General features: G+C 48.0%; 1 protein-coding gene across 2 annotated transcripts in view; it reads right to left on the bottom strand.

Annotated features, from left to right (window-relative positions):
* Window positions 1–26724, bottom strand: part of CLCN1 (chloride voltage-gated channel 1) — a 38835-nt gene extending 12111 nt beyond the window's left edge. The window contains exons 1-14 of one of the 2 annotated variants that reach the window (XM_043463930.1): window positions 26450–26724; window positions 23048–23168; window positions 22525–22656; window positions 21810–21938; window positions 21404–21537; window positions 19675–19752; window positions 18585–18663; window positions 10442–10567; window positions 9903–9987; window positions 9580–9681; window positions 9180–9264; window positions 8766–8915; window positions 1567–1636; window positions 1268–1378 (exon numbers count right to left, since the gene is read on the bottom strand). In XM_043463930.1, the coding sequence (XP_043319865.1) occupies window positions 1268–1378; window positions 1567–1636; window positions 8766–8915; window positions 9180–9264; window positions 9580–9681; window positions 9903–9987; window positions 10442–10567; window positions 18585–18663; window positions 19675–19752; window positions 21404–21537; window positions 21810–21938; window positions 22525–22656; window positions 23048–23168; window positions 26450–26629 (1582 nt within the window). In that variant the 5' untranslated portion in view covers window positions 26630–26724. Of the gene's footprint in view, window positions 1–1267; window positions 1379–1566; window positions 1637–8765; window positions 8916–9179; window positions 9265–9579; window positions 9682–9902; window positions 9988–10441; window positions 10568–18584; window positions 18664–19674; window positions 19753–21403; window positions 21538–21809; window positions 21939–22524; window positions 22657–22780; window positions 22952–23047; window positions 23169–26449 lie in introns of those variants that run through there. The other variant, XM_043463931.1, reaches the window with a different exon arrangement.
* Window positions 26725–27249: the final 525 nt, after the last annotated feature.

Below are 27249 nucleotides of genomic sequence, written 5' to 3'. Positions count from 1 at the left end.
CTATGAGAAAAGATGCTGGGGAAGCCACACATGAAAATAGAATAAGAAAAAGTCACAAAAGATAAAGATTGGGAGGAATGGTTTTACTGGATAGTGCATGCAATATACTACAGAACATTAACACAGGAGAGAGATATATATATCCCATATATAAGCCAATGTATGTATGTGTGTGTATATATATATATATATATATATATATATATATATATATACATAGGCTTCCCGGGTAGCTCAGTGGTAAAGAATTCGCCTGCTAATGCAGGAAGCACAGAATACATGGGTTTGATCCCTGGGTCAGAAAGACCCCTTAGAGGAGGGCATGGCAACCCACTCCAGTATTCTTGCCTGGTGAATCCTATGGACAGAGGAGCCTGGTGGGCTACAGTTCATAGGATCACAGAGTCGGACATGGCTTAAGTGACTTAGCACGCATGCATGCTAAGGGAAATGTCTACCAGGGAGGTTGAAGGGATATCTGAGAGGCGTGAAGATAGGGAATAATCGCAGATGCAAGAAGTTTCTGTATAGAACTGTGATGGGGGACTAAGGTCACCTTGTGTTCTATAAAGCTGATTAGTTCGTCTATATCAAAGGAAGCATGGCCTTAGATGTCATGGGATTTTGGTAAAGAGGAGAGGGAGGGAGGAAGCATAATAATTCTAGGGAATATCCTGGTCATTTTGTTAAACATGGTTTTTGGGTGGAAGGGACTATACATGTAATGGGAAAAGATAATCTCAGACTCTTAAAATGTTAGGAGTGTAAGACATCTCAAAGTCATTTTAGAATAAAGAAACTAAGGTGCAGAAAGGCAGGTAATCTGCCCCATGGTCATCCAGTGACAAGAGGTAGGGATGAGACCAGAGTCCACATTTCTGAGCTCTTAGTCATGTGTTCCTAAGTCTCATCAACATGAGCACACCTGCAGGTAGAAGTATTCGAGCAGTCACAAGCACTGTTGTTTCCACGATTCTTTGGAGAAAAAGAAAAAGCCCTTACCAAATACTCAGAGGCAATCCTAGATGTTCTCATCCTTATTATCTCATTTAATCCCTATAAACCCTATTCTGTGTGAAGAAATAGGGAGGCTCAAAGATGTTTAATGAGAGCTAATTAGAGTCAGAGCCAAGGGCTGATTATTTAAATAAAAGTTGAATTAAACAGCATTAAATTAAGACCATTATTGTATAGCCTGGAATGCAGATGTCATGGGAGAGTCTGAGTGTGGGTACCTGGGGTTACAGAAGGGTGGAGTGTGTCTTACCAATAACTGCGTAGCCCCCAGGTAGGATCTTGTAGATGATGTCATCAAATAAGATACCATCTGGGAAAAGCATGGCCATGATCTCTCCTACTAGCCTTCCGAATGCAGCTCCTAGGGAGAGACCAAAAGAAGGAAGGTGTTGAGAGAGTCAAGGTCTTTATCCTCCATTTTTTAAGAGCCAATGCCTCCTTGGGTGCTAAGACTGAACTCAAGCCCCCAGTATTCCAGGCCTTTCCTTATTTTCACAGTACCCTAGCCTGACCCACCAGTAAGATCCCAGGCTTCCCATCAGAACTTACCAAGCACGAACACAGGCATGAAACCTCCGCAGGGTATGGGCATGGTGGTGGCCACGATGGACATCCAGAACTGGGGTAAAAAGAGGCATCAGCACACCCTCTAGACTGTGTCCAACACACACACACACACACACACACACACACACACTCACAACCCCCTTCCCACTACTTTCCTGCTTCTTGTTCCAAGAGTTACAGAAATCCTGGGAGAGCTAATCCTTCTGGAAGTCATCTTGTCTGTCACCTTCCCCCAGAACCAAAAAAAGCATGGAGCACTCAGGCTAAGATATCACCAAAGACAACATTATAAGAAGGTTCTTCCAGACAGTTAACCCAAATCGCTCCTACTTGGAGTGACAATATTTGCCTTTAGGTGATCAAAACAAGGATTGGGGCCGCAGGGGACTCCTCTGTCACTGTCCCCAAAGGGCCCTAGCCCACTGTATCCTCTTAACCCCAAAAGGTCACCTCAGCAGAGCAGCCTGAAGCTCTTGAACCTTGAGGATATCTTTTCCTGGCCAGACTATGTTTCTGAAAAAGAGCCTCATTTCCAAGTGGCAGACACCTTCAAGTCATAGTGACTTACTGTGTGACTGATTTAGCTTCAGTAAGGTTATTTACAAAGCCATCTACATGGCAAACCTCACAAAGGAACCTGGAGTGAAGACGGCCCTGGCCGAGCCATTTGCTTTAACATTTTCCTTTAACATCAAATCACCTTCAACAAAGATCAGAAAATCAGATCTGTCCTGACCAACTTGCAAGAGCACATTGCAAGAGCCAGCTAAGCCAGCCAGTGTCATAGAAAAGAACTCCAAGGCCAAGGTAGAATTCCAAAAGGAATTGGGATGATTTTAGCAAAAGTAATATGTACAATTGCTTTATGATGTTGTGTTGGTTTCTGCCATACATTTATCATTGTCTTTTGAGGTCAGCCCTGGCTCAAGGGAATCTCTCTAAGGTTCAGAAAATGAGAAACTTTATTTCTCATTAGTTTACAATAAAGTTGGTGCAGTTTTTCAGTTGTAAATATTTTTATCCTGGTAATTTGTTTTGCAGATGGTGACTGCAGCCATGAAATTAAAAGATGCTTACTCCTTGGAAGGAAAGTTATGACCAACCTAGATAGCATATTAAAAAGCAGAGACATTACTTTGCCAACAAAGGTCCGTCTAGTCAAGGTTATGGTTTTTCCAGTGGTCATGTACGGATGTGAGAGTTGGACTGTGAAGAAAGCTGAGTGCCGAAAAATTGATGCTTTTGAATTGCGGTGTTGGAGAAGATTATTGAGAGTCCCCTTGGACTGCAAGGAGATCCAACTAGTTCATCCTAAAGAAGATCAATCCTGGGTGTTCATTGGAAGGACTGATGCTGAAGCTGAAACTCCAATACTTTGGCCACCTCATGTGAAGAGTTGACTCATTGGAAAAGACCCTGACGCTGGGAGGGATTGGGGGCAGGAGGAGAAGGGGATGACAGAGGATGAGATGGCTGGATGGCATCACCGACTCCATGGACATGGGTTTGAGTAAACTCCGGGAGTTGGTGATGGACAGGGAGGCCTGGCATGCTGCGATTCATGGGGTCGCAAAGAGTCTGACACGACTGAGCGACTGAACTGAACTGAATTTGTTTTGACCCTTAGCTGCTGTCATCCTTCACCAAATTAGTTTGAGACCTTTTTCTAAGATTGGTTTACTTATTTTGGAAGTCATATGTAAACCGGTTGCTTAATTTATATATTATGTTGCATATTTTTGTTTCTTTTACAGATATTTCAAAAGTTCAATCACTAGTCTTTTTCGCATTCTATTTCTCAGTTCTTTTGCCTACTCTGCTGCGAATATGGGCTTTCCTTGTGGCTCAGCTGGTAAAGAATCTGCCTGCAATGTGGGAGACCTGGGTTTGATCCCTGGGTTGGGAAGATCCCCTGAAGAAGGGAAAAGCTACCCACTCCAGTATTCTGGCCTAGAGACTTTCATGAACTGTATAGCCCATGGGATCACAAAGATGAAAAACTGTACCAACTTTATTGTAAACTAATGAAAATAAAGTTTCTCACTTTCTGAACCTTAGAGAGATTCCCTTGAGCCAGGGCTGACCTCAAAAGACAGTGATAAACATACGGCAGAAACCAACACAACATCGTAAAGCAATTTGCCCGCAATTAAAAATAAATTTAGAAAAAAGACAATGATAAAGGCTCTGAGAAGCCTTTGTCCCAGAAGCTCTGAGATCAAGCTAAATACATATTTGTCAGAATGCACGTGTGCATGCTAAGTCACTTCAGTCGTGTCCAACTCTTTGCAACCCTATAGACCTTTGCCCACCAGGCTCCTCTGCCCATGGGAGTCTCCAGGCAGGAATACCTCAGTGAGTTGTCATTTCCTTCTACAATTGTCAGAATAGAACTATTTAAAACAGCAAAGTTGAGAACAGCAGAGTTAAATGTATAAATGAAGAGGGTTGCAGATTGCAAATTCCTTGTGTATGTAACAAGCGTTTGCCTTGTCTCTGCCTTCTCTCAGTACCAGCACAGTGCTCAGTAATTGCAGGTAGGATGTAGGTAGGTAGGAGGTAGGTAGGTAGGAGGTAGGAAGGTAAGTTAAGTAGGCAGGAAGGAAGGAAAGAAAGAAGAGTTTCGTCAAACAGTATTCATACAAAGCGAAAATGCTTCTCGGAGCTAATATTTGCTTAAAACACCCACCAGTAATGCTTGCAGGGGAACTTGTTTGAACTGTGATGAGCAGACATCACGGAAGGCTACCCCACTGGACTGTCTGGAGACGGAGTTCTAGATGCTGATAGTTTAAGCTTCTTAAGGGATCCTGACTCATATAACATTTGGAAACCTCTTGAACTATTCCCTACTATCTCTTTGGAATAAGTACATGAAAGCCATAAGGGATTTTGTAGGCTCAGGTTAATCTGAAAGCTCCAGTAATACAGATAATAGGTGGCCGATGTGTCTGATTTCAGAGGATGAACTTTAGATTATCTTCCAAGATACGCGTAAGAACAGGATCAGCATCACAGGAAGCTGAAAGTTATCAACTCCTGCAGCACAGAGGTGGACGCTTGACACTAGCAAACTTTTTGAGTTGTTAGCACACAAAAGGGAAAATCCAGAAGCAGGGCAAGTGATCTGGAACACAAATTACTCCCAAGATTTTAAGCCCCCAGTTCTAGAGAAGTGGGAAACTAGAGACCCCTTCTCACAGATTGTGTTTTATTTAGATGCTTCACAAGGAGGAACCAAGGGAAGATTAGGCAAGAATTCTCCAGAGCCTTGGGCTGTATTGAGAACTCAATGATACTAGCTAATAACGTTAGACTCATTAAAAAGGAAATGGAGATGTTGTAATCATATTCATACTCATTAGAGACACACCAGACTCACAACAAGATGATAACTTTCCATGTCTTAAAATTGAGAAGATGGAAGTTCCCTTCATCAGTGTCTTATAAAAGAGCTGAACTGAGAATCCAATCTGTGAACACGGATACTGCCAGAAGACCACATGGGCTAAATTTCAAATCAGACTGTGGAAAAATAGTTCTAGTCAATTCTATGTTTTAATGTGGTTAGGTATCTTTACTGTCCCCATTTTGGAAATAAGGGTATGGTTATATGTCCAGTGATAGGAGAGTGAAGATGCTGGAAGCAGTGATAACTAGGTAATGTAGATTTATAGCAGTGGATAGCTTTACATTTAGAATATTATAGAATAGTACAGGCAGGCTGCAAACTGTTGGGCTTGAAATATAGCCCAAGAAACGTGAGCTGCTTTTCTTAAAAAAAAAATTATTTATTTATCAGCTGTGCTGGGTCTCTGTCGCTGCCCGGGGTTTTCTCTAGCTGTGGCAAGCGAGGGCTACTCTCCAGCTGTGACAGCACTTCTCGCCTCTCACTGTGGAGCACAGGTTCCAGGGCACCCGGACTTCAGTAGTTGTAGCGCCCGGGCTCCAGAGCACAGGCTCAATAGTCGTGGTGCATGGGCCTATCTGCTCCGTGGCATGTGGGATCTTCCCAGAGCAGGGATCAAACTCGTGTCTCCAGCATTGGCAAGTGGATTCTTTATCCCTGAGCTGCCAGGAAAGCCCTGAGTTTCTTTTCTGGATTCTCTTATATGTAGACATTAATGAGGATGTAATTAAGAAATTAGTGAGTGACATACAGCTTAGTCCTTCTACATAATCCAAGTAGGTTTCTCAGAATAAACCTCATTCTGTAAAGTGGGATCCAGAGATATGCTTGGGAAATATCTGTGGAAATGAGGCGAGGCATGAAGGAGATGTTGAAAATATATACAGAATTTTGTTTCTCCAAAAATTTTCAAATGCTTAATGTTTCAAAAATATATATGATCCCAAAGAAACAGTTCAATCTAGAGGAGTATCGCAAACACAGAATTATTATCATTGAACAATAAATCCTGAGATGCCATCAAAACTTGGACTTGGTTGCTGCAGATGGGTTTGTATGCTCAACAGCTAATTACAAGGAGCTGGGGTTTATAAATTAGAGAAGATAAACTCTATAATGAAAAATCAGATCCCTAGCAAGACACGGAGAAGTTTATGACTAAAAAATATCAAATCTTTTGAAGGAAGAAATGAAAATGATCTAATTAATAAAGTGGGTGTGCAAAATATGGAAGCCATAGACTCAATTAACCCATGTAGAATGGAATAAGAAACAGAATACATAAATACAGCTCCCAGAACCCCAAAGCAAATCCTGAAAACATAAGTGACAGAGCTGGAACCTGGTATGTCAAGCACTTGGTATCTCTAATCATAAGACCATTGACAAGTACATTAAATGAGCAGCAAAAAACCAATTAGAAATTTTTAAATAACTTTTTCCAACTACAAGCATTAGATATGCCAAAGATCAATAATTAAGTATCTCATATTTGGCACACAGTAGGTGCATTAGAACACTTGTTGAATAAATGGATGAATGAACCCACTACAGCTATTACAATATAACTTAGTGACTCATATCCTATAGAAATAGAGTTTCACAGTAAGTATCAAGAATAAGTTGCATACCGCAATTAGACAGTAGCCCCCACTCGCTGCAACTAGAGAAACCCCACGTGCAGCAACAAAGACCCAGTGCAGCCAAAAATAATTAATTTTTTAAAAAAGATTCTCTTTAAAAAAGAATAACTTAATAAACATGAAAGTTCAATGTGGACAGAACTCTCTGACTTTGGTAAATTATATGGGAATGAAGAAGAGAAGAACTGCCTTTTGCTGGTGAATTCTTAAAAGGCAAGGTATCCAGTGATAACACCAACCAGAACACTCCTTATGCATGATTCTGAACATCTAGATGCCCCCTGCTTTATTGTCTATATTTTATTTTAAACATATCAAGTTTTGTGGCTTCATCTAAAGTCTGCCCAAAAGTATTGTTAAATCCACTAAAATGTATGTAAAAAATTGTGCTATAGACTAAAATAGAATCGTTAATTGGATTTGTTGAAAAGAAAATCAAATGAAAACCCTAATATATAGAGAAAAATCATGGGCTATTCAGACAAGGTTTAGCCACTAAGTCATGTCTGACTCTTGTGATCCCATGAGCTGGAGCCCACCCGGCTCCTCTGTCCATGGGACTCTCCAGGTGAGAAAATTGGAGTGGGTTGCCATTTTCTGCTCCAAATATATACAGGAAAATCATGGGCTATTCAGACAAGACATACTATTAATAATGAGGCAATCATCAAAAAGAGAGAAAAAGACAAACAGCAATTATAACAGATGTCACAACCAGGGGTGGAAATAAAAATAACCAAGGCAGTAACTGAAAAGTCTATATCCATGTGATCCTTGATGGGAAGATATGAGAAAGAACCAATGTAAGTAAAAGAGATCAGCTTTTGTTTCCTAACTTAAGTTAGAAGAAAATGGTTTAAGAATGGCAAAATCCTCACAGCCTCACTACCTCAATAGAGAATAATAATATTGTAAAAATTATTTATAGTCACTAATAAAATGGATTTAAATATTTTATCTCTTTTGCAATTCTAGAGAAGAGATTATCCACCAGACTGGGAGAAAAATGGATATGCAAATCATCTGAAAATGGGTAATCAGATGCTGGAGATGAAGTACCTAATTATCTAATATGTGGAGAGATTTGGTTAATTTATCTGAGGTCTTCACACAGTTATTGTATTGCTTAAGCTCTGTCTTGTCCCTATTTACTCAGCGGCTGCGGTGTCTCAATAATTTAGCAAGTGGAACCTTTAGAAGGGTTATAATAATTATGACAACATCATGAAGTTGACATGAATGGAACATTAACCCAGATATTGGTTCAGTTTTCTAGATGAGCAACTTATTAATACTTAGGCTCTGATTTCCAAGTTGTTCCTTTTGAGGTTGGACAAAGACCAGGCCAAGTTTTACCCTTCCCTAACTTATGGAGAAGGAAATGGCAACCCACTACAGTACTCTTGCCTGGAAAATCCCATGGATGGAGGAGCCTCGTAGTCTACAGTCCATGGGGTTGCAAAGAGTCGGACACGACTGAGCAACTTCACTTTCACTTTCACCTTATGCAAAGGAGCTTCCCTAGTGGCTCAGACGGATTTCACGATTTCACAGGTGGTGCTGCTGCTGTTGCTAAGTCGGTTCAGTCGTGTCCGACTCTGTGCGATCCCATAGACAGCAGCCCACCAGGCTCCCCCGTCCCTGGGATTCTCCAGGCAAGAACACTGGAGTGGGTTGCCATTTCCTTCTCCAATGCATGAAAATGAAAAGTGAAAGTGAAGTCGCTCAGTTGTGTCCCACTCTCAAGGACCACCCCCCCCCCCCCCCCCCCCCCCCCCCCCCCACCATGGACCGCAGCCTACCAGGCTCCTCAGTCCATGGGGTTTTCCGGGCAAGAGTACTGGAGTGGGGTGCTATTTCCTTCTCCACAGGTGGCGCTAGTGGTAAAAAATCTGCCTACCAATGCATGAGATGTATGAGGAAATGGCAACCCACTCCAGTACTCTTGCCTGGAAAATCCCATAGACAGAGAAGCCTGGTGGGCTACAGTCCATGGGGTCGCAAAGAGTCAGATACACGGGGCGCACACACACACACACACACACACACACACACACACACCTTACGCAAACCCTGGTTCCTAGATTGAAAACAGAAGCTCAGGGAGTCAGGGGTGTAGGGAGAGGTACCTTCATGATGAAGAAGAGGAGGAGGACGATAACAACACTGGCTTTGGGGTGGATCCACACAGCTGACCGGCCCAGGCTCTCCGGGTCCCCTGTATGTTTTACCCACGTATTGTTGTCAAACAGGGTACTGATGGCTTCCCGAGGCATCAGCTGTGACAGGAGGAAGCAAAAGGGAGCAGTTCTCCAGAGATGTTCGGTACTTCCATTTTTTTAAAGAGAACCGATTCCCTGGTCTCATTTTTCATGGGTCCCTTTCCGCTTTTTTCTTAGGGAGCGATGCCATCCGTGGGCAAAAACATGTATGCTCAGAAGCCCGAGGGTCACCTGCGCCACTTCCTCTTTTCCACGTGGTCCCATCCTGGTTTAGTCTCAGTGACCTGACCCCCACCCTCAAAGGTCACCCTTGGAGCTGACCTCTCCGGCCATGAACTGCCCTATTCCTGGTGGAAAGGTGAAGGAGGCGATGACAAAGGTGACGATTCCAGGATAGAGCAGGCGGCTGGAAAAGAAACAGGATTAATTACTTAGAATTAATCCTCATCCTGATTTGGCCAACCCACAGTGGATGCCACACTGGACCCTGGGAATCCGAAGTTTCCTGGCGTCCCCTGTGGTCTCAGGCCATTAAACGGAGCACTCTCTCCACCAATAAGCAATCTTTAAAGGGGAAACCACACCGCTCGTCCCTAGTAGGGTATCCGGGCTTCTGTATTTTATCACAAGCCACCGAAAGGCATTTAACGCCTTCCGCCAAGATTAAAAGGGAGGAACTCTTGGAGAAACCAGAGAGTAAACGGGTAGGGCAGTGACTCACTGCTTAGCCAGAAACTGGCTGAGGGCTTTGTGCTTTCGGACGCCGAGCATGACTTGGCGATGCAGATACACAAACACAGCTCCCAGGAACCCACAGCAAATCCTGAGGGTGGAAGCCATACAGAAATGAAACCCTCACCCCTCGGCCCTGGCCACTGCAGGGAAGCAAATACCAGGCGTCCACCTGCCCTTTCTACCCACCTCCCCCCCAGCAATTTCCACCTTACCCCTGCCCATGCCAACTTCCCAGCTTGGGTCCTTTCCAATCCAAAGTTCTGCCCCAGCCCTGGCCCCCCCACTCCCAGAGCAGCCAAGCCCACTGACCCGATAATTGCAAAGGCTGGGAGTTCCTGCAGGTCAAAGGGGAAGTCCATTCGGAAATTGGTTCTGAAGAGGGCTGTGATGGTGACTACAGGATGGAAAGACCAAGGTCATAGTGGGAGTGTCACAGAAGCCATCGAGAAGGACCCAAGGTCATCAGTCTTCAGGATTAAAGCTTCCTCCAAACCCACTATCCCCTCTATTTAATTCCTTTTTCCTTAACACTACTGGCAGAGACAGGCTTCCCTGGTGGTTCAGCGGTTAAGAATCTGCCTGCCAAGGCAGGAGATACAGATTCCATGCCTAGATCAGGAAGATCCCCTGGAGAAGGAAATGGCAACCCACTCCAGTATTCTTGCCTGGAAAATTCCATGCACAGAGGAGCCTGGTGGGCTACAGCCCGTGGGGTTGCAGAAGAGTCAGACACGACTTAACGACTAAACAACTGGCAGAGACACTCCCCTACTCCACGACCTGTACCCTTGCCCTCTATATACCCTTGGGCCTTAGTCCCACTTCCCAGATGATGCTTCCCATGTTACCAGCATCCTTGTTCCACACAGCCAGCACTCGGAAAACAAAGGCGCTGAACGTGGCTGCAAAGAATCCTCGCCAGTAGTTCCTCACAGCGAAATAGGTAGAGGTGACCTCGATGCTAAACAGCACTCCTACAGGGCAAGGAAATCGGGTCAGGTGCAGGCCAGGGTAAGGCTCTCTCCCACACCCCCACCCCAGGGACCCCAGGAGCTTTGGCTCCTTGAGCCACGAGGGGGAAGCAGTAGTGGGAACGGATGGTCTCTTGGAGTATACCATGCTCTAAACCATATACCTGCCCATGCTAGCAGTTTTTGCAGACCAGAGAGATGGTCCAACAAGATACAGAGAGGATGGAAAATGAGGGGGCTTTAACCCACAACACGTGAACTGTCGTGCCTGTTCCACCCCTTTGAAATCAGGGCTGGGTGGAATTCACAGTTGTCTGATATCCACAGGGATCTGAAAATTTTCTGCAGAAAAGTTACAAGAGGGAAAACTTCCACAGTGAGTGCTCACCAGAGTACCAAGCAGAGCTCAAGATTTACAGGGACTCCCCATAACGCCCCCCTCCCACCCCCACAATCTCTCCTCCCTTCTCCTAGTGCCATGTACCATGGCAATGTTTAGGGAAGAAATAAGAAAAACAAAAAGGAAGGGACTTTGTAAGAGCTGACAGTATTCAGTATTCCAAGAGAGGATTCATTAATATTTTTTGAAATTAAAATGTAAAAACCTGACTTAAAAGGACCAGATCCAGCAGGGGAAACCAAGAAGCTCAAAGAAGTTACAAACCATTATGCTCAAGAAAGGAGGGTGAGGTAGAAGGCAAGCTAATTTAGAGTCCTAAGTTGTCCTGTTTCTGAAAGTAGATGCTGGAGCAGAAATGAGAACGTAAATAAACAGAAAGAGCAAGAGCTGGTGGAAACAAAGGAAGAAAGCTAACAAGGGCATTAAAGACTCAAGAGATACAAAGAAAATAATCTTTACACATACCACGAATCGGAGAGAAGACTATGATTAGATGCAAAGTGGAAAGTGACAACAGAATTACCTAACACCTGGCTAAGCCTCATCTTTATCAGAGCTGAAGAAGGAAAACAAGAAAGGCGCATCATCGTCGCCACCAGGCCTGGCCACGCCGCCCGCCCTCATTGGACCATGCAAAACCCGCGGCCACATGCCCGCTGGGGATGTTTCTTCCCTAGCCCCGCCCCCGCACCACCATGTGACCTATACGTCACGTCCGGTGGCTTTGTAGTCCTTAAGGTGAGGGGAAAGTGACTTCCGAAAGGGCCGAAGGCACTTCCGTTTGAGGTGAAGTTAAGGTCAGGCGGGCGCGGGTTCCCGGAGGGGGTCTTGAGACGCCATTTTATGTCGCCCCCAGCTTGATGCTCCTGATTGCCCTTGGGCCTCTTCTGATCCACAAGTCCTCAGTTGCTGTGGGAAGAGCCTAGCTTCAGAGTGAGCCTTGGGTTTGAACCCTGGGTCTGCCACTCATTGATGGGTGACCTTGTGTGACCATGAGTGGAAAGAGCCCCAGGAAAGCCTGTGAACTAGGTCGGGTTACTGTCCCTTGCTTCTCTGTGGCTACTGGCTGGCTGAGACCCCCCACCCCACAACCCCACCACCTGCTTCCCATTTCCTGTGGCCTCTCACATCCAAGCCATTTTCTTCCCCTTGTTCTAGATTCCAAAAGTCACATCTCTTGATTTCTCAGGGCTTCTGATTGAAATCAAGAAATCTTCTTGATTTCTCAGGATTCCAGCCCGTTCTGCTGCAGGCGACAGTCAATGGTGATAGGAAGTCATTTATGCCACGGTGAGGGTGGCCTAACGGTTGCTCCCATGTGGAACAGCTGCTGCATTTGGGCAGAGGATATATTGTGGTTCCCCTTCTCTGGGAACCAGTCCCCCTTCTCTGGGATCCCCAATCCCCCTCTGCAGGTAAAAACAGTCCCTCCCTTATCTTGTTTTCTGGGAATTTGGGGCATCAGAGCACCTGTTAGCACTTTCAGAGGTAGTTCTCTATTTACATCTCTAAGGTCCCCCCTGGGACTGAAGGTTCTTTGGATTCCTAACACCTAACACCTAACACCTAACACCTAACACGGTGATGCCTGGTACATCCTCAGGGCTCAAAGCCTTGTCCTATGGATGAGAAGGGAGGGGAGGGGAGGGGAGGGTAAAGGAGGGGAAATGGGGGACAGGGGAAGGAAGAAAAAGAGCAAGGGATCATAGCCGAGTGGAATTTCAGAAAACGGGAAATCTGAGGGACAGCACTTTGCCAACCACCCCTCATAGGCCCCTGCTCCCCAAATCTCATGAGGTTCAACAGCTGCTTCCTTGGCCTAGAAGGAGGATTTGGGGAGTCAGGGGTGGGGGGTGTCAGGCAGAACAAACTGCTCCTTTTCTTCAGCAGTAACAAAGAGTCAGACACGACTGAGTGACTGAACTGAACAAAACCAAAGCTGGCTCTGATCTGTCGAAATGTAAACTATCCAACTTACGAATATTTGACGACCAGATTTTGAAATCCTAGGCTAGATTTCCCATCTCGAGTTCTGGGACACGTTCTCTAACAGTCTGTCACTGTGTACTTCGGAACGAGAGTGAATTTTCGTATTTGCCTGAGCCAAACAGAAAATGTGCCACTAAAAGGAAACAAAGCATTAACAAACACAAACAGCATTTGGAAACTCTCTGGTCTCCTAGGTTCCATAACATCGCTCTCCTTCCCACCCTGGAGGCTCCTCTCTGTCTCCTCCTCTGGCGCCACGGGCCTTGATCTATGACTCTTGCAACTCGTAGATCCACTTTTTCAACTTCATTTATGCATTTATGCCGATGGCTTTAACTACCACCCCCATGCTAACCGAGGGGTTGACAAAGCCATGCTTTCAGCTCAGTTCCTGGACTCCAGACTCAGCAAGCCAGCTGTCTATTTGATGTCACTTGGAGATGTCGCAGGAAGTTCAAATTCAATGTATTCAAAGCGAAATTTGTCAACTCTCTTAGACCTGTTTCACTTCCTATATTTCCTATCTTGCTTGCAACACCACTATCCACCGCATGTTCCTCCTTGTAAAACTGAAAGTTAGCCTAGATTCCTCCTCCTTTCTTATCTTTCATAACCTCACATAAATCAGCCACCAGGTCCCACTCATTTTCTTTTCTATCACCTTTATATATCATCCTATTCTCTGTCACCTCCGCCTCCGCCCAGTTCAGTCTCTCACCATCTAGCATCATCAGGACTTTGACAATAGTCTTCTTGTTAATCCTGGATAAATCCTGATAATCCACAGGCCAGTTCTATCCGGCCAAAGCTGGCCTTGTTTGAAACTCTTCCCCGACTCCCCTTCACCCACGACAGCATTTTCCAAAGTCGGGTCCATGAGATACTACGAGTTCCATAAAGAGGGTCCTTACAAAAAGGATTCTGCAGGAAATACTGTCTTTGAGCCACACGTGAGATATTCACAGGGCATGTCAGCATATTGAACGTTCTGAGACCTCTTCCCATTTAAAAAACTATCTATTCAACACAGTATTTTCCAACATATCTGATCTTGGAACACTGTTTACATGTTATGTTTGTTAACACCATGAACTGTGTTCTGTACAACACATTCAGGCAAACTCTAGCCTAGAGAATGAAACTGACATTCTTGTGCATTTCCTATGATGACCTTCATGAGTCACCCCCCAGGTACCTGTCCAGACTCATTTCCTGTCATTTCTTCCCCTGTGTCCTCTAGTAATACTCATGTATTGACATTCTATTCCTGTATGTCTTGACTTTGCAATGCTGTCTCTTCTCTCCAGAATATTCTTTGCACTTTGCCCAGGCTGCCACTGGGATGCTTCTCTGAGTGGGCTGTGACGGTCTGCTGGCCTTCCTGTCTACCCTTTCTGCTGTGGGTACCTGCGAGCATAGTAACTAGCACAGTGAGAGAGGTGCTGCCTCTGCTCACCGCAGAGAACGTATATGGAAACAAAAACATGCTTGTCGTTTTAGCCAAAGGTTGAAGTAGATTTCATCACTGTAAGGCATTAAGAGTTGGCTACAGAGTGAATAAATTAATACTAATTTTTTTCTTCTAGAATTAATCCATAGTTGTAAAATAAAGCTATCAAATAAGGTTATCTGCAAGTTCATTTAATATTTGCCACTTATTACAAACATCCTAAAAATAAACATTTTAACTTTTCAATGCTTAACATTTTCTTATGTCAACTTATGTCAAGAGCCATGTTTTATCTGTAACTTAACTATTTGCCTCTCCCAGTCTCTAGACAAGATCATGAACCTTCCTCATTCATCTCAGAAGTTCTAGTTTTATGCAAAATATATATATACATACATACATAATATTCTCTTCACTTTAAAAGAATCTGGATTAAAAACAAAACAACAAAAAAATGCTACCCTTCTAAAAGTGTTCTTCAGACCTTCTGGATTTGTAAGGCAAAAGACTCAATAAAGGTGAGAGTGAGTATAAATGCAAGTGTGAACATTTAAACTTGTGCAGAAATTCCAACAGGCTAGCCTTCACTGCTGGGGACATTGACTTTAATGACAAGAGCTGACAACAGTACAAGCAGGATGCCAGCTAACATGTTTGCCAACCTATCTCCCTTATGCTGTGTGCATTGCTTTAGCATCAGTTCAAGTGACCTTGGTACATTTTCATTAACTGTTAATGTTTGTCCATGTATCATTCCTGAGCCAAGTCATCTTGGTTTCCTGAAAACTCTTCAATGAAAGGACTGATTTCATTTTCATAATTGAAAGATACCTCTAACAGCTGGTGCATTTATGAAGCAGATGCCTTTCCTACAATTCTGCTTCTCCAATGGTTAACATGGTACCTTTTTTTGTCACCAATGAATCCAACCAGTGATCTATATAATCCTTGCTCTGTTAATCTGGTTACAACTGTTATCAGTGAGTAAATAAACAGATACAGCAGCTGTCTCTGACCATGCACACTTGTTAGTCATCCAGGACAAGGAAAAAGTCTGAAAAGTTGCCCTTTGTCTAACATTAGTAGAGAGAGCTAAACTCAACTTTACATTGCGATCAAGAAAAAATGAGCCTTTAATTCTCATCTGTAGTCCTCATCTAAAGCTGACCATTGGCACTTCCTTGGTGGTTCAGTGGTTAAGACTCTGAGTTCCCAATGCAGGGGGCCAGGTTCAGTCCCTGGTCTGAGAACTAAGATCCCGCATGCTGTGCAGTGTGGTCAAAATAAAAATGAAGCTGACTATTCATCTAAATGTCTTTCCAGGTGATGCTAGTGGTAAAGAAACTGCCTGCCAATGCAAGAAATGCAGGAGATATAGCCTCCATCCCTAGGTCAGGAAGATCCTCTGGAGGAGGAAATGGCAACCCACTTCAGTATTCTTGCTGGAAAATCCTATGGACAAAGGAGCCTGGCAGGCCACAGTCCATGGGGTTGCAAAGAGTTGGACACAACTGAGCACGCTGCAGATGGTGACTGCAGCCATGAAATTAAAAGACACTCCTTGGAAGGAAAGTTATGACCAACCTAGATAGCATATTGAAAAGCAGAGACATTACTTTGCCAACAAAGGTCTGTCTAGTCAAGGCTATGGGTTTTCCAGTGGTCATGCATGGATGTGAGAGTTGGACTGTGAAGAAAGCTGAGTGCTGAAAAATTGATGCTTTTGAACTATGGTGTTGGAGAAGACTCTTGAGAGTCCCTTGGACTGCAAGGAGATCCAACTAGTCCATCCTAAAGGAGCTCAGTCCTGGGTTTTCATTGGAAGGACTGATGCTGAAGCTGAAACTCCAATACTTTGGCCACCTCATGTGAAGAGTTGACTCATTGGAAAAGACCCTGATGCTGGGAGGGATTGGGGGCAGGAGGAGAAGGGGATGACAGATGAGATGGCTTGATGGTATCACCGACTCGATGGACATGAGTTTGAGTACACTCCGCGAGTTGCTGATGGACAGGAAGGCCTGGTGTGCTGCGATTCATGGGGTCGCAAAGAGTCGGACACTACTGAGTGACTGAACTGAACTGAGCACACACACACATTAATCTAAATAAGGTTGACTTAAATTCCCAAGAAAGGCAATGCCAAAGAATGCTCAAACTACCACACAATTGCACTCATCTCACACGCTAGCAAAATGATGCTCAAAATTCTCCAAGCCAGGCTTCAACAGTACTTGAACTTCCAGATGTTCAAGCTGGATTCAGGAAAGGCAGAGGAACCAGAGATCAAATTGCCAACATCCATTAGATCATAGAAAAATCAGTAGAGTTCCAGAAAAACATTTACTTCTGCTTTATTGACTACGCCAAAGCGTTTAACTGTGTGGATCACAACAAACTGTGGAAAATTCTTCAAGAGATGGGAATACCAAACCACCTGACCTGCCTCCTGAGAAATCTGTATGCAGGTCAAGACACAACAGTTAGAACTGGACATGGAACAACAGACTGGCTCCAAACCAGGAAAGGAGTATGTCAAGTCAAGCGGTATATTGTCACCTTGCTTATTTAACTTATACGCAGAGTACATCAAGAGAAACGCTGGACTGGAGGAAGCACAAGCTGGAACCAAGATTGCCGGGAGAAATATCAATAACCTCAGATATGTAGATGACACCACCCTTATGGCAGAAAGTGAAGAAGTAAAGAGCCTCTTGATGAAAGTGAAAGAAAAAGTTGGTTTAAAACTCAACATTCAGAAAACTAAGATCATGGTATCTGGTCCCATTACTTCATGGCAAATAGATGGGGAAACAGTGGCTGACTTTATTTTTGGGGGCTCCAAAATCACTGCAGATGGTGATTGCAGCCATGAAATGAAAAGACACTTACTCCTGGAAGAAAAGCTATGACCAACCTAGACAGCATATTTAAAAACAGAGACATTGCTTTGCCAACAAAAGTCCATCTACTCAAAGCTATGGTTTTTCCAGTAGTCATGTATGAATGTGAGAGTTGGACTATAAAGAAAGCTGAGTGCCAAAAAATTGATGCTTTTGAACCGTGGTGTTGGAGAAGACTCTTGAGAGTCCCGTGGACAGCAAGGAGATCCAACCAGTCCATCCTAAAGGAAATCAGTCCTGAATATTCATTGGAAGGACTGATGTTGAAGCTGAAACTCCAGTACTTTGGCCACCTGACGTGAAGAGTTGACTCATTGGAGAAGACCCTGATGCTGGGAAAGATTGAAGCTGGGAGGAAAAGTGGATGACAGAGGATGAGACGGCTGGATGACATCACCAACTTGACGGACATGAGTTTGAGTAAGCTCCAGGAACTGGTGATGGACAGGGAGGCCTGGAGTGCTGTAGTCCATGGGGTTGCAAAGAGTCGGACACGACTGAGCAGCTTAACTGAACTGAAACTCCCATGCCCTTAACAACATACAAGCAAAGGTCAGTCTTCCTTTGGAGAAGAAAATACATACAGATGTCAAGTATATAGAGATGTCAATTATACTTCAATTAAAACAACAACAAAAAATGAATGATTAAAGATAAAAATATATATATATATATACACACACACACATACATACAGAAGCCCCCTGTTAGAAGATGTAGTAAGTGAAGGGCAAAAATATCCAACAGTACAAAGGGCTGTCTAGCTTCCTGGGTGGCACAGTGGTAAAGAATCCGTCTGCCCATGCTGGAGACGCAAGAGACATGGATTCAGTCCCTGGGTCCAGAAGAGCCCCTGGAGGAGGAAATGGCAATGGCAACCCATGCCAATTTTCCTGCCTGGGAAATCCCATGGATAGAGGAGCCTGGAGGGCTACAGTCCACGGGGTCGCAAAGAGTCAGACACAATTGAGCACTCACAAACACAATATAAGTAGGGGTCCCACAGAGGCCACCTGAGTTTTCCTTCCTGGTCCTCCCACTTACTCAGAGCAAGTCACTTACTCTCTCTCTTCTTTAATATCAACCTCATACAGCTCTGGGCAGGAAGGGATGTAAAGTCTTTAGAACACTGCCTGCACATAGTAAATGCTCACTGAAAGCTATCTTGCTTTACCCTTGTTTAAACTGGTAATACTTAAACTTGGGGACGCTGGCAGTAACCATTTTGGGAGCAAGAACAGGCAAGTGCACTGATGCAGGAGTGGGTACGTCACTTGCCTCCAAGAGGTGTCCCAAAACAGCAGCCGACTCCCACGGCACAGCCCACCGTCAGCATGTCAGTGTAATAGTATGGCTGCTACTAGGGGACAGACAGACAGAGGGCGAGGCAGGGAGGGGAAGGAGAACAGGCAAGGAAGGAGGACAGAGAAGGAGAGACTTGAGTCACAGGGAATCCATCACAGGGGCCCCCATCTCCCCAGGGCTATCCCACGCCAGGAGAAACTCAGTTAGTTTGGCAAACAGGAAGTGATCTCATAGCGCAAAGCCAGACATAGAAAATGAGCCGGTTAGGCAAATTTACGGAAGGCAGGTAAGCCTAAAGGGTCACCAGAGAGGGGGGCTGGGGACAATCGGGCCCAGAAGTGTTAACAGGAAAGGGCTTTGGACAAATGGCATGGAAGAGCCAGCAGCTGCTAAAAGAACACACAACTGTCTGGTTTAAGAAAGTGAGTGATTGGGGATGTGATTCGGGGTCACTCCCTGAAAGGCCCACCCCCATCCCCCTTCCGCGAGCAGCCCCCACCCCCACCCCATCCCAAAGCTTATGAGAGCACCCCCCTCCCCCCCCCCCCACACACACAACCCCTCAGGCCAACTGGGATAGGGAGGAAGTGAAACTTGCCTCCGACAGGGGCTGCGAAGCAGCAGCCCACGCCCACAGCGCAGGCCGACACCAGGAGGTCAAGCTGCCCAGGCACGGTCTGCAACAGAGGAGCGCGCGGACCAGGCGGTGGAGGGCTGCGGCGCGGCCGGAGCGCACGAGACGCGGGGTGGAGGACCAGGAACGACAAAGGGACGGGGCTGGCCCCCGAGGGACACGCGGAGGGGAACTGACACGGAGGCCGGCGGAGGAGCGGACCACGTGCGACAACCCCCCACCCCCCCCAGAGGGAGGGCGTCAAGGGACCAGCAAGGGCTTAAACAGCGGCACCAGCATCGTGTGGCTGGAGGAGGCGGGCCGGGGGCACGTGGATGCAGGCTGCAGGAGGCGGGGTTAGCGCAGTGCCCGGCTCAGCATCGCGGCCAAGGCAGCCCATCGTGCCGCCAGCGCGCACAGCCCCGCCTCCTTCGCCCTTCTCAGCCTTACCTCATACACCCCACAGAACACGGACATGAACTTGCTGAGGATGGCCGCGCAGATGCTGGCAATGTGAACAAAAGGGCCCTGGAAGAGAGGAGGTGGTCGAGGGGTCAGGGGTAGGGGTCGGGTAGGGGGGCTTGATGGCATTCTTGGACAGACATCGGTTGCTCCGGACACTGTACCAGGGGCTAGAAATACAGCTAATATAGAGGTTGTGCCTTCGCAGAGGTTCATCCCAGGGAGGAAGGGAGGTGATGCCCAGCACATTATCATTTCAGAAAATTCTAGGGGCTGTGAAGAAACTGACTAGTGAAAACTATGGTTTTTCCAGTAGTCATGTAGGAATGTGAGAGTTGGACATAAAGAAGGCTGAGCGCCCGAAGAACTGATGCTTTCGAACTGTGGTGTTGGAGAAGACTCTTGAGAGTCCCTTGGACTGCAAGGAGATCCAACCAGTTGATCCTGAAGGAAATCAGTCCTGAATATTCATTGGAAGGACAGGCTGAAGCTGAAGCTCCAATACATTGTTGACCACCTGATGAGAAGAGCTGACTCATTGGAAAAAACCCTGAAGCTGGGAAAGATTGAAGGCAGAAGGAGAAGGGGACGACAGAGGATGAGATGGTTGGATGGCATCACCAACTCAATGGACATGAGTTGTAGCAAACTCTGGGAGATGGTGAAGGACAGGGAAGCCTGGTGTGCCGCAGTCCATGGGGTTGCAAAGAGTCAGATACGACTGAGCAACTGAACAACAGAAGAGAGAGAGGAAAGACACGGGTGGGGTGGGGAAGGTCACAACTGAGTAGGGCCTTGATGGACATGAAAACAGGAGCCATGGGGGTCTCGGTAGAAGAAAGTTCCAGGCTGAGGGCACAGCAAATGCAGGAACCTGGAGAGGGGGGCAGACTTGGTGGCTGAGCGGCAGAAAGTGCCTTATCACTCAGCAACGGGAAGGAGGAGTAGCCCGGGAGGACAGAAGCCAGGACAGAGAGGAGCCTAATCACCACAGGCTCCGGGAAAGAAGTTTGGACTTCATTTTGAAAGGAATGGAGGGACTTCTTGGGGGCGGTGGGGGGTGGGGGTGGGGGACCAGTGGTTAAGACCCTGCCCTTCCACCACAGGGGGTGTAGGATCGATCCCTGGTCGGGGAACTAAGATCCCATATGTCAAATGGCCAGAAGAAAAAAAAGGAATGAAAAGTCATTTGAAGTTCCTAACCAAAGGGCAGTTATTCCTGATACCATTTTGAAAGATAACTCTGGTTGCAGCAGGGCAAGAAGTTACATGTAACTTCTTACAAGGTTACAAGTAACCTTGAAGAAAAGCACAGCCTCCTTTAGGTCTCAGTTTTCACAGGGTTTGTCTGGACTGTCTCTAAGGCAGTGGTTCTCAGCTGGGGGAGATTCTGCCTCCAGGGGTTTGTCACAACGCCGGGCTGCTGCTGGCTTGTAGGAGGGACAGGCCATCCTACAAAGGCACAGGACAGCCCCCTAGCACCAAGAATTGCTCAGCCCCAGATGCCAGCAGTGAGTGCCCCCAAGGTGAGACTCTGCTCTAAGCTACTCCCAGCTCTGATATTTTTTGTCATTGTGCCCCAGGGTGCGGACCTTCCCTGGTAGCCTAGGAATCCCCATGGTCCCAACCTCCCCATTCTCCCCAGCTCCCGCTAGACTCTGTGGCGCCCTCTGCTGGAAGGCCTGCCCCGCTCACCCCGCAGGAACTGGAGTCTTACCTCTTTCCCCACAGGAATGCCACTGCCCAGTCCTGCGGTCAGGGCCACTACCTTGGCCACGAAGGCCTTGAGGGTGAGATACTCCTTCAGGACCACCCCGCGAAGAATTGTCTTCATTTCAGGGATTCCAGAGCCTAAAAGCGTGTTGTTGTTTTGTTGTAGTTTTAAGTGATTATGTGCAACTTTAAGCTGGAGGTTAAAGGTAGATGGACATCCAGACAGTGGACATGGGGGTGGAGCGAGAGGTCTGGGGGGGAGGGGGAGGTGAGCGGGGAAAGGGGGACAGTGGCAAAGCCGAGAACAGACTTGGGAGGGAGCGGAGGAGGGGCGTGCGAGGTCTACAGGCCTCTGAGATGCTGTGGGTTATGGTGATGGCATGCCGCGGTGGGATGTGGGAAATTCTCACCGACAGCCTGGGGAGAGATGAGCTGGCAGAAGAGGGCGCTGAAGAGGATGAGGATTAGGGGGAAGCCGACCCAGACCAGGAACTGCAGAGGCAGGCTGGGCTGCATCTGGTAGTAGCACCACTTGTAGGCTGCGGAGACAGGAGTCCAGGCTCAGTCTTACAAGGATGGACCACGTGTCAGTGCTGCCCCGACGCCGGCAGCAAGGAGAGCCGGGCTAAGAGCGTGCTCGAGTGGCCCACTGCCCCGGTTCGACCTCAGAACTGGCGCTATTCTCATTTGACTCGTGGAGGAATCTGAGCTGGGGGAGGTGACATGGCCCATTCTAGTTCCCACCACCTGTGGGAGGTGGAGGGGATGGCAGTGCAGCGAACCACAGTGTGGCCGCTTCCTTAGAGGCTGTGGGCACCCAGCCACCTGTTACCCTCGCAGGAGGGGCTCCTGGGACCACCCCGCATGTTTCCAGTTGCCCGAACTGCAAAGCCCTCGGAAAACTAGCACAAGCTGGTCACCCTCCGAGAGTGGCACCCACACACAGCCCAGCTGATAGAAAGGGACAGGGAAAATGGATCTGGGTCTGGTGTCCCTGGACTAGAGTCACACCTGTTCCTCTCTGAGCACCATCCCGAAGTTCCCCCAGCTTACCCTAGGTGGAAATTCTAGAACAACCACAGTATGGGGAAGGCTAGGGGGGGCAAAGGGCCATGTTACACCTACCCTGAAGTGTTTTGGCGCTGACATAATCCATGCACCAGCTAACCAGAGCCATCAGGAGCCCCAGAAGCACCAGAAAGATCCAGTCTTCCCCTAACTTTCTTCTCACCACGAGTCCCAGGCGGTGCATACAATCTAGGAAAGGAACGGACAGAGGGGAAGGTAACCAGTCACTGCTCTGAGTGTGCGGCTTAGGGCTGCGAGCGCAGGGCCCCTAGCGGTCTGGTCTGTATGTCTCATTCCCTGAGTTCCTCCTCACCTCTCTGCCCTTCAGAAGGCACCAGAGTCCATTTCCCCTCTGGCTACTTGATTCCCTTCTAAACTCTGGTTTCTTGGGGCTGTGTGGGAGGGACGGTGGGAAGGTAGGGTGAGAAGGACATGGGAGCCGTGTCTTTTCCTTGGAGGAGGGCTTTGGTGTGCAGATGGGAACCTTGAGTCAGAAATACGAAACGAGTCTTCAGAGTTACTGCCCTAATCCCCGTACTTCTTTCCTCTCCAGATACCTCCATTCCCCCGTCCCCGTCACCTTGACATTTAGAATAGTGATCCTCGTCCTTGCTGTCCATGGAAGCACTGGAGCCCATCGTCTTGGGGATCTCGGTGTCCTGTTCCTTGCCTGAGAACTGCCCTTTGTGATGGCCATAGATCTGGATAGAGGGAGATGGGAAAGGTCTGTCTCACTGAAGAGTCAAAAGAAATAGAAGGAAGTATATAGAAGGCAATGGCATCCCACTCCAGTACTCTTGCCTGGAAAATCCCATGGATGGAGGAGCCTGGTAGGCTACAGGCCATGGGGTTGCAAAGAGCTGGACATGGCTGAGTGACTTTACTTCACTTCATATAGACCCACAGATAAATCGCACAAACAGCTTTTTAAAATCCTGGGTGTTTGGTGCTCTGCGACAACCTAGAGGGGTGGGATGGGGTGGGAGGTGGAAGGAGGTTCAAGACAGAGGGGACATATGTCTACCTACTGCTGATTCATGTTGATGTATGGTAGAAGCCAGCACAACATTGTAAAGCAGTGATCCTCCAATCAGAAATCAATAGATCTTTAAAAATCCTGGGTGTTGACGGCCTCATGCAGGGTCACTTGGGTCTTCAGCGCCCTCCACTCCCCACCGTCCGTCTACACAGTTCCCACTCCTCACTCTTGTCCGTTCATCCACACCCCTGCCCATCTGTACTCATCTCTCTCAACAGCAGCCTTCATCAAGGGAACCAATTTCTACTCTGAAGCAGGGATACGAGAACTGTGCTAAGACTGGGCATCTGCGTCAATGACATGTTTTGTGCATCACTGCTTCCTGCTTCTTGGCCCCCCTGTCGTTTCCCCGGACCCCCCTCACACCGACATGGATGGGGTGAGGACAGGCTAGCAGGTGACTCCTGGTGGCTCCTGGCCTTGGTGTGTCTAGCTTTAATGAGGCTCCTCGGACACCCTGCAGGCTTAGAGAAGGCCCATCCACGTCCCCGCCCTGTGCTTGTAGGCACAAGCTGGACCCAGCCCCCAAAAGGCAGGTCAGTCCACTCCTTCCCGAAGTAGAGCATGTGTGTTTGGGGCGTTGTATGTGTGCAAGATATACTAACTCCTTTTAGCCTGCCCCACCTCCACTACACTAACTCTGTCCTCTGGGGCCAGGGTCAGGCCAGGGCACATTGCTGGTTCTCAGAGAGCCTGAGTGGAAGAGATCTGATTTCACAATACGAGCAGTCAAGTTTATGCCTGAATCCTGAGCAGGAGGCACTAATACCCTGCTCTGGTATGAGGTTAGTGACCGAAGGGAGCCCTGTTTTCCTCCATATCCTCCCCAGACTCAAGAGAAGACACTTCCCACGGGGGCCAGCACATGGGCTACCTCAACCCACCTTAGGTCCGAGGCCAGAGGAGAGGAGACACGGGTGCTACATACCAAACCTGGTCTAGGAAACACTAAAAGAGCCCGATCTGGGGACTTCCCTGGTGATCCAGTGGTGAAGAAGCCACCTTGCAATGCAGGGGACTCGGGTTCAATCCCTGGTCACGAACCAAGATCCCACATGCTAAGCCACAACTACTGAGCCTGCAGGCGCTCCTGAGCCCAAGCCACAACTAGAGAGTCTGTGTGCCACAACGAAAGATCCCGTGTGCCACAGCTAAGACCCAACGAAGTCAGATAAACAAGTAAATTTATAAAATAAAAATAAAAGAGCTAAATCTGTGCTGGCTGGACTAGGGCTCACCGTCTGAGCAGGGGTGGGAGGGGAAAGAGAAGTCAAGCCTGAAAGGGGCGTATTGTCCAGATTTGTGAGTGTAGGGCCAGGGATGGGAGGATGGATGCAAAGATGCTGAAAATTGATAATTAAGCATTGGGCAAGGGGTACTTGGGGATTCATTACACCATTCTTTCTATTTTTGTATAAGCGTGAAATTTCCACAATAAGATTTAAGCAGAGAAAAGCGGAAGTCCAAGCTCCCCCTCTTTGCACCTGCCCAACCTGACTTCCCGAGTGCCTTCAGCTGCATGCTAGTGTGCTGGCTTTGCTCGCCATCACCAGAAGGCGCCGACACTGCACCTTTTACTAAGCTGACATCCCACTCAGACCACGTACCCCGCGACAGAGAGCCCCGGGCCACGAGGAGGGGTCTCCCTGTCCAACCCCGTAGTGCTCCAGGCTACCTTCTCCAGGAAGCCTGCTCTGACTCACCACCGGAGCCTCCCCTGGCTTTTGTGCCCTCGCCCCTCCAACTGATTCTCCAGGAACTTCCCCCACCCACCACCCTCGGAACAGGTCAGGATTGAGACCTGGATTCTCTGGACTCCCAGCACAGAGATCCCCAGCCCGGCTCTCAGCTTCCCTGCCCTGCCTAGACCCCCACGCTAAAGGAAACACAGTCAACATCTCATCAGCCAAAACATTTTTAAATCCTGATTTCCTGGTCCCCCACTGACAGGTTCCATCCTGTCCCTTCACAGGCACGTTCACTCGCTGACCTTAACCCAGGTATTTATCTGCGACAAGCTCCCAATCTGTCCTTCAGGGATGCCCCCACCATCACTGCCCTTCCCTTGATGTCTGGAACACCTGGAGGATATTTACCCTGGACTCATTGGAAAAGCCCCTGATGCTGGGAAAGATTGAAGGCAGCGGGAGAAGAGAGTAACAGAGGATGAGATGGTTGGAGGGCATCACCGACTCAATGAACGAGTCTGAGCAAACTCCAGGAGGCAGCGAAGGACCGGGAAGCCCGGCGTGCTGCCGTCCATGGGGTCGCCCAGAGTCGGACACAACTGAGTGACTGAACAACAACAAACCCCGAGTCAGTTCACCAGGCGCCCCCTCACCGAGATCAGAGCTCTATGTCTCTCCAGGTGCCACCACCTCATGGGACCTCACTTGATGAATCCTCCCACCTGCAAGTCTGATTACATTTCTCCTGCTCATTTGACACTGGTGTGTCTTGGATCACTGACCATGCTCTTCAGTCCATTTTCTCCCCTTCTCCCCACCTTTCTGCCTTCTGCAGAAGTGAGGATGTGTGTGTGTTCTGCCGAGGGTGGGAAGGGAGAATCTGGTGGTGTCTGTGTGCAGGGCGAGGGTGTGAGGACGGCTCTGGCACGCAGAGGTGTGGGCTTCTCTGCCAGTCCCCTCGTGTAGGTTATGTAAGCATGGGTTCAGCACCCATGTGTGGCTCTGCCTTCTCCCCCCAGATTCGAGGGGTTCTGTTAGTAAGCTTGTGTTCAGGTACACATGTATCTCTATAGAAGGTGCCCACTGGGCTGAACCCAGACCTTTAAAGAATGTTCATATTTGGAACGCTCGATCATGTACTTACTTAACTTAGAAAGATCACACTGCCCCCTCTTGCCACCTGCCTCTTCATTTCCCCCCATCTGTGGCTCCTCTGGTTCTTGGAATCCACCGCCCCCTCCTCTGACAAGTTTACCTGTGTGGGGTGGGCGTTGGCACGGGGGCCCGCGTCCCTCCGGAGCCTGTGCTGCAGACCCCCATTCTCAGAGGGCAGTCCGTAGCTGGTGAAGTGCTCAAAGGGCATGTACTGGTATTGGGGGGCGCTGCCCCACCAGCTGGGCTCACCCCCACGCCGCTGGGACCCCGATGGCTCCATGCTCCCTCCCCCGGCCAGGTCTCGGCCTGCCGGCCCCCACCCTCCCCCTAGAACAGCTCCTTAAGCCTGTCCTCCTGCCTGTCCCCAAGGCGTCTGGGGCAGCGTGCCCACCCCCAGCTATTTATAGCCATCTCTCCGTCACATGACCCCCCCCACTGCCACATCTGATCTGCTTGGGGTCGAAGCAGGTGTGAGAGCCGTGTGGGGGAGGAGTGGGGACAAGAACCTGGGGGGCAGCCCCACAGGGAACTCCCCCAGCATGACAGGCACCGTCCCCCTCCTGAGTCATGAAGAGGATTCCAGTTCCAGGCCACTGGTCTGGCTATAAATACCGTCCAGATCAGGGTGGAAGACTGCTCTGCGCGCTCTCGGACCTGTGTGCTCCCCGAGTCTGCACCCTCTAAGCAGCCCACCGCTTTTCTTCCATCAGTCCATCCTCCCGTGGGGAGGCAGCGGTTGGGAGCTGGGTGGAGTGATTCTAGGGTCTGGAAACACTGGGGAGCGGCTCACCTGGGCGAGTAAGCGGCGCCTCTCTGCCGTCCTCCCCTGCGGGCTTGTCCGCAGCTCTGGGTCCCCCCCAGGTTTAGTCCTCATCTGTCGGACCAGCTCTCCAAACCCAA

Source organism: Cervus canadensis, chromosome 3 (assembly GCF_019320065.1).
Source record: "Cervus canadensis isolate Bull #8, Minnesota chromosome 3, ASM1932006v1, whole genome shotgun sequence".
NCBI classification, from domain to species: Eukaryota; Metazoa; Chordata; class Mammalia; order Artiodactyla; family Cervidae; genus Cervus; species Cervus canadensis.
Note: the sequence above shows the minus strand (reverse complement) of the source record. Positions and strands in the feature narration are given on the sequence as shown.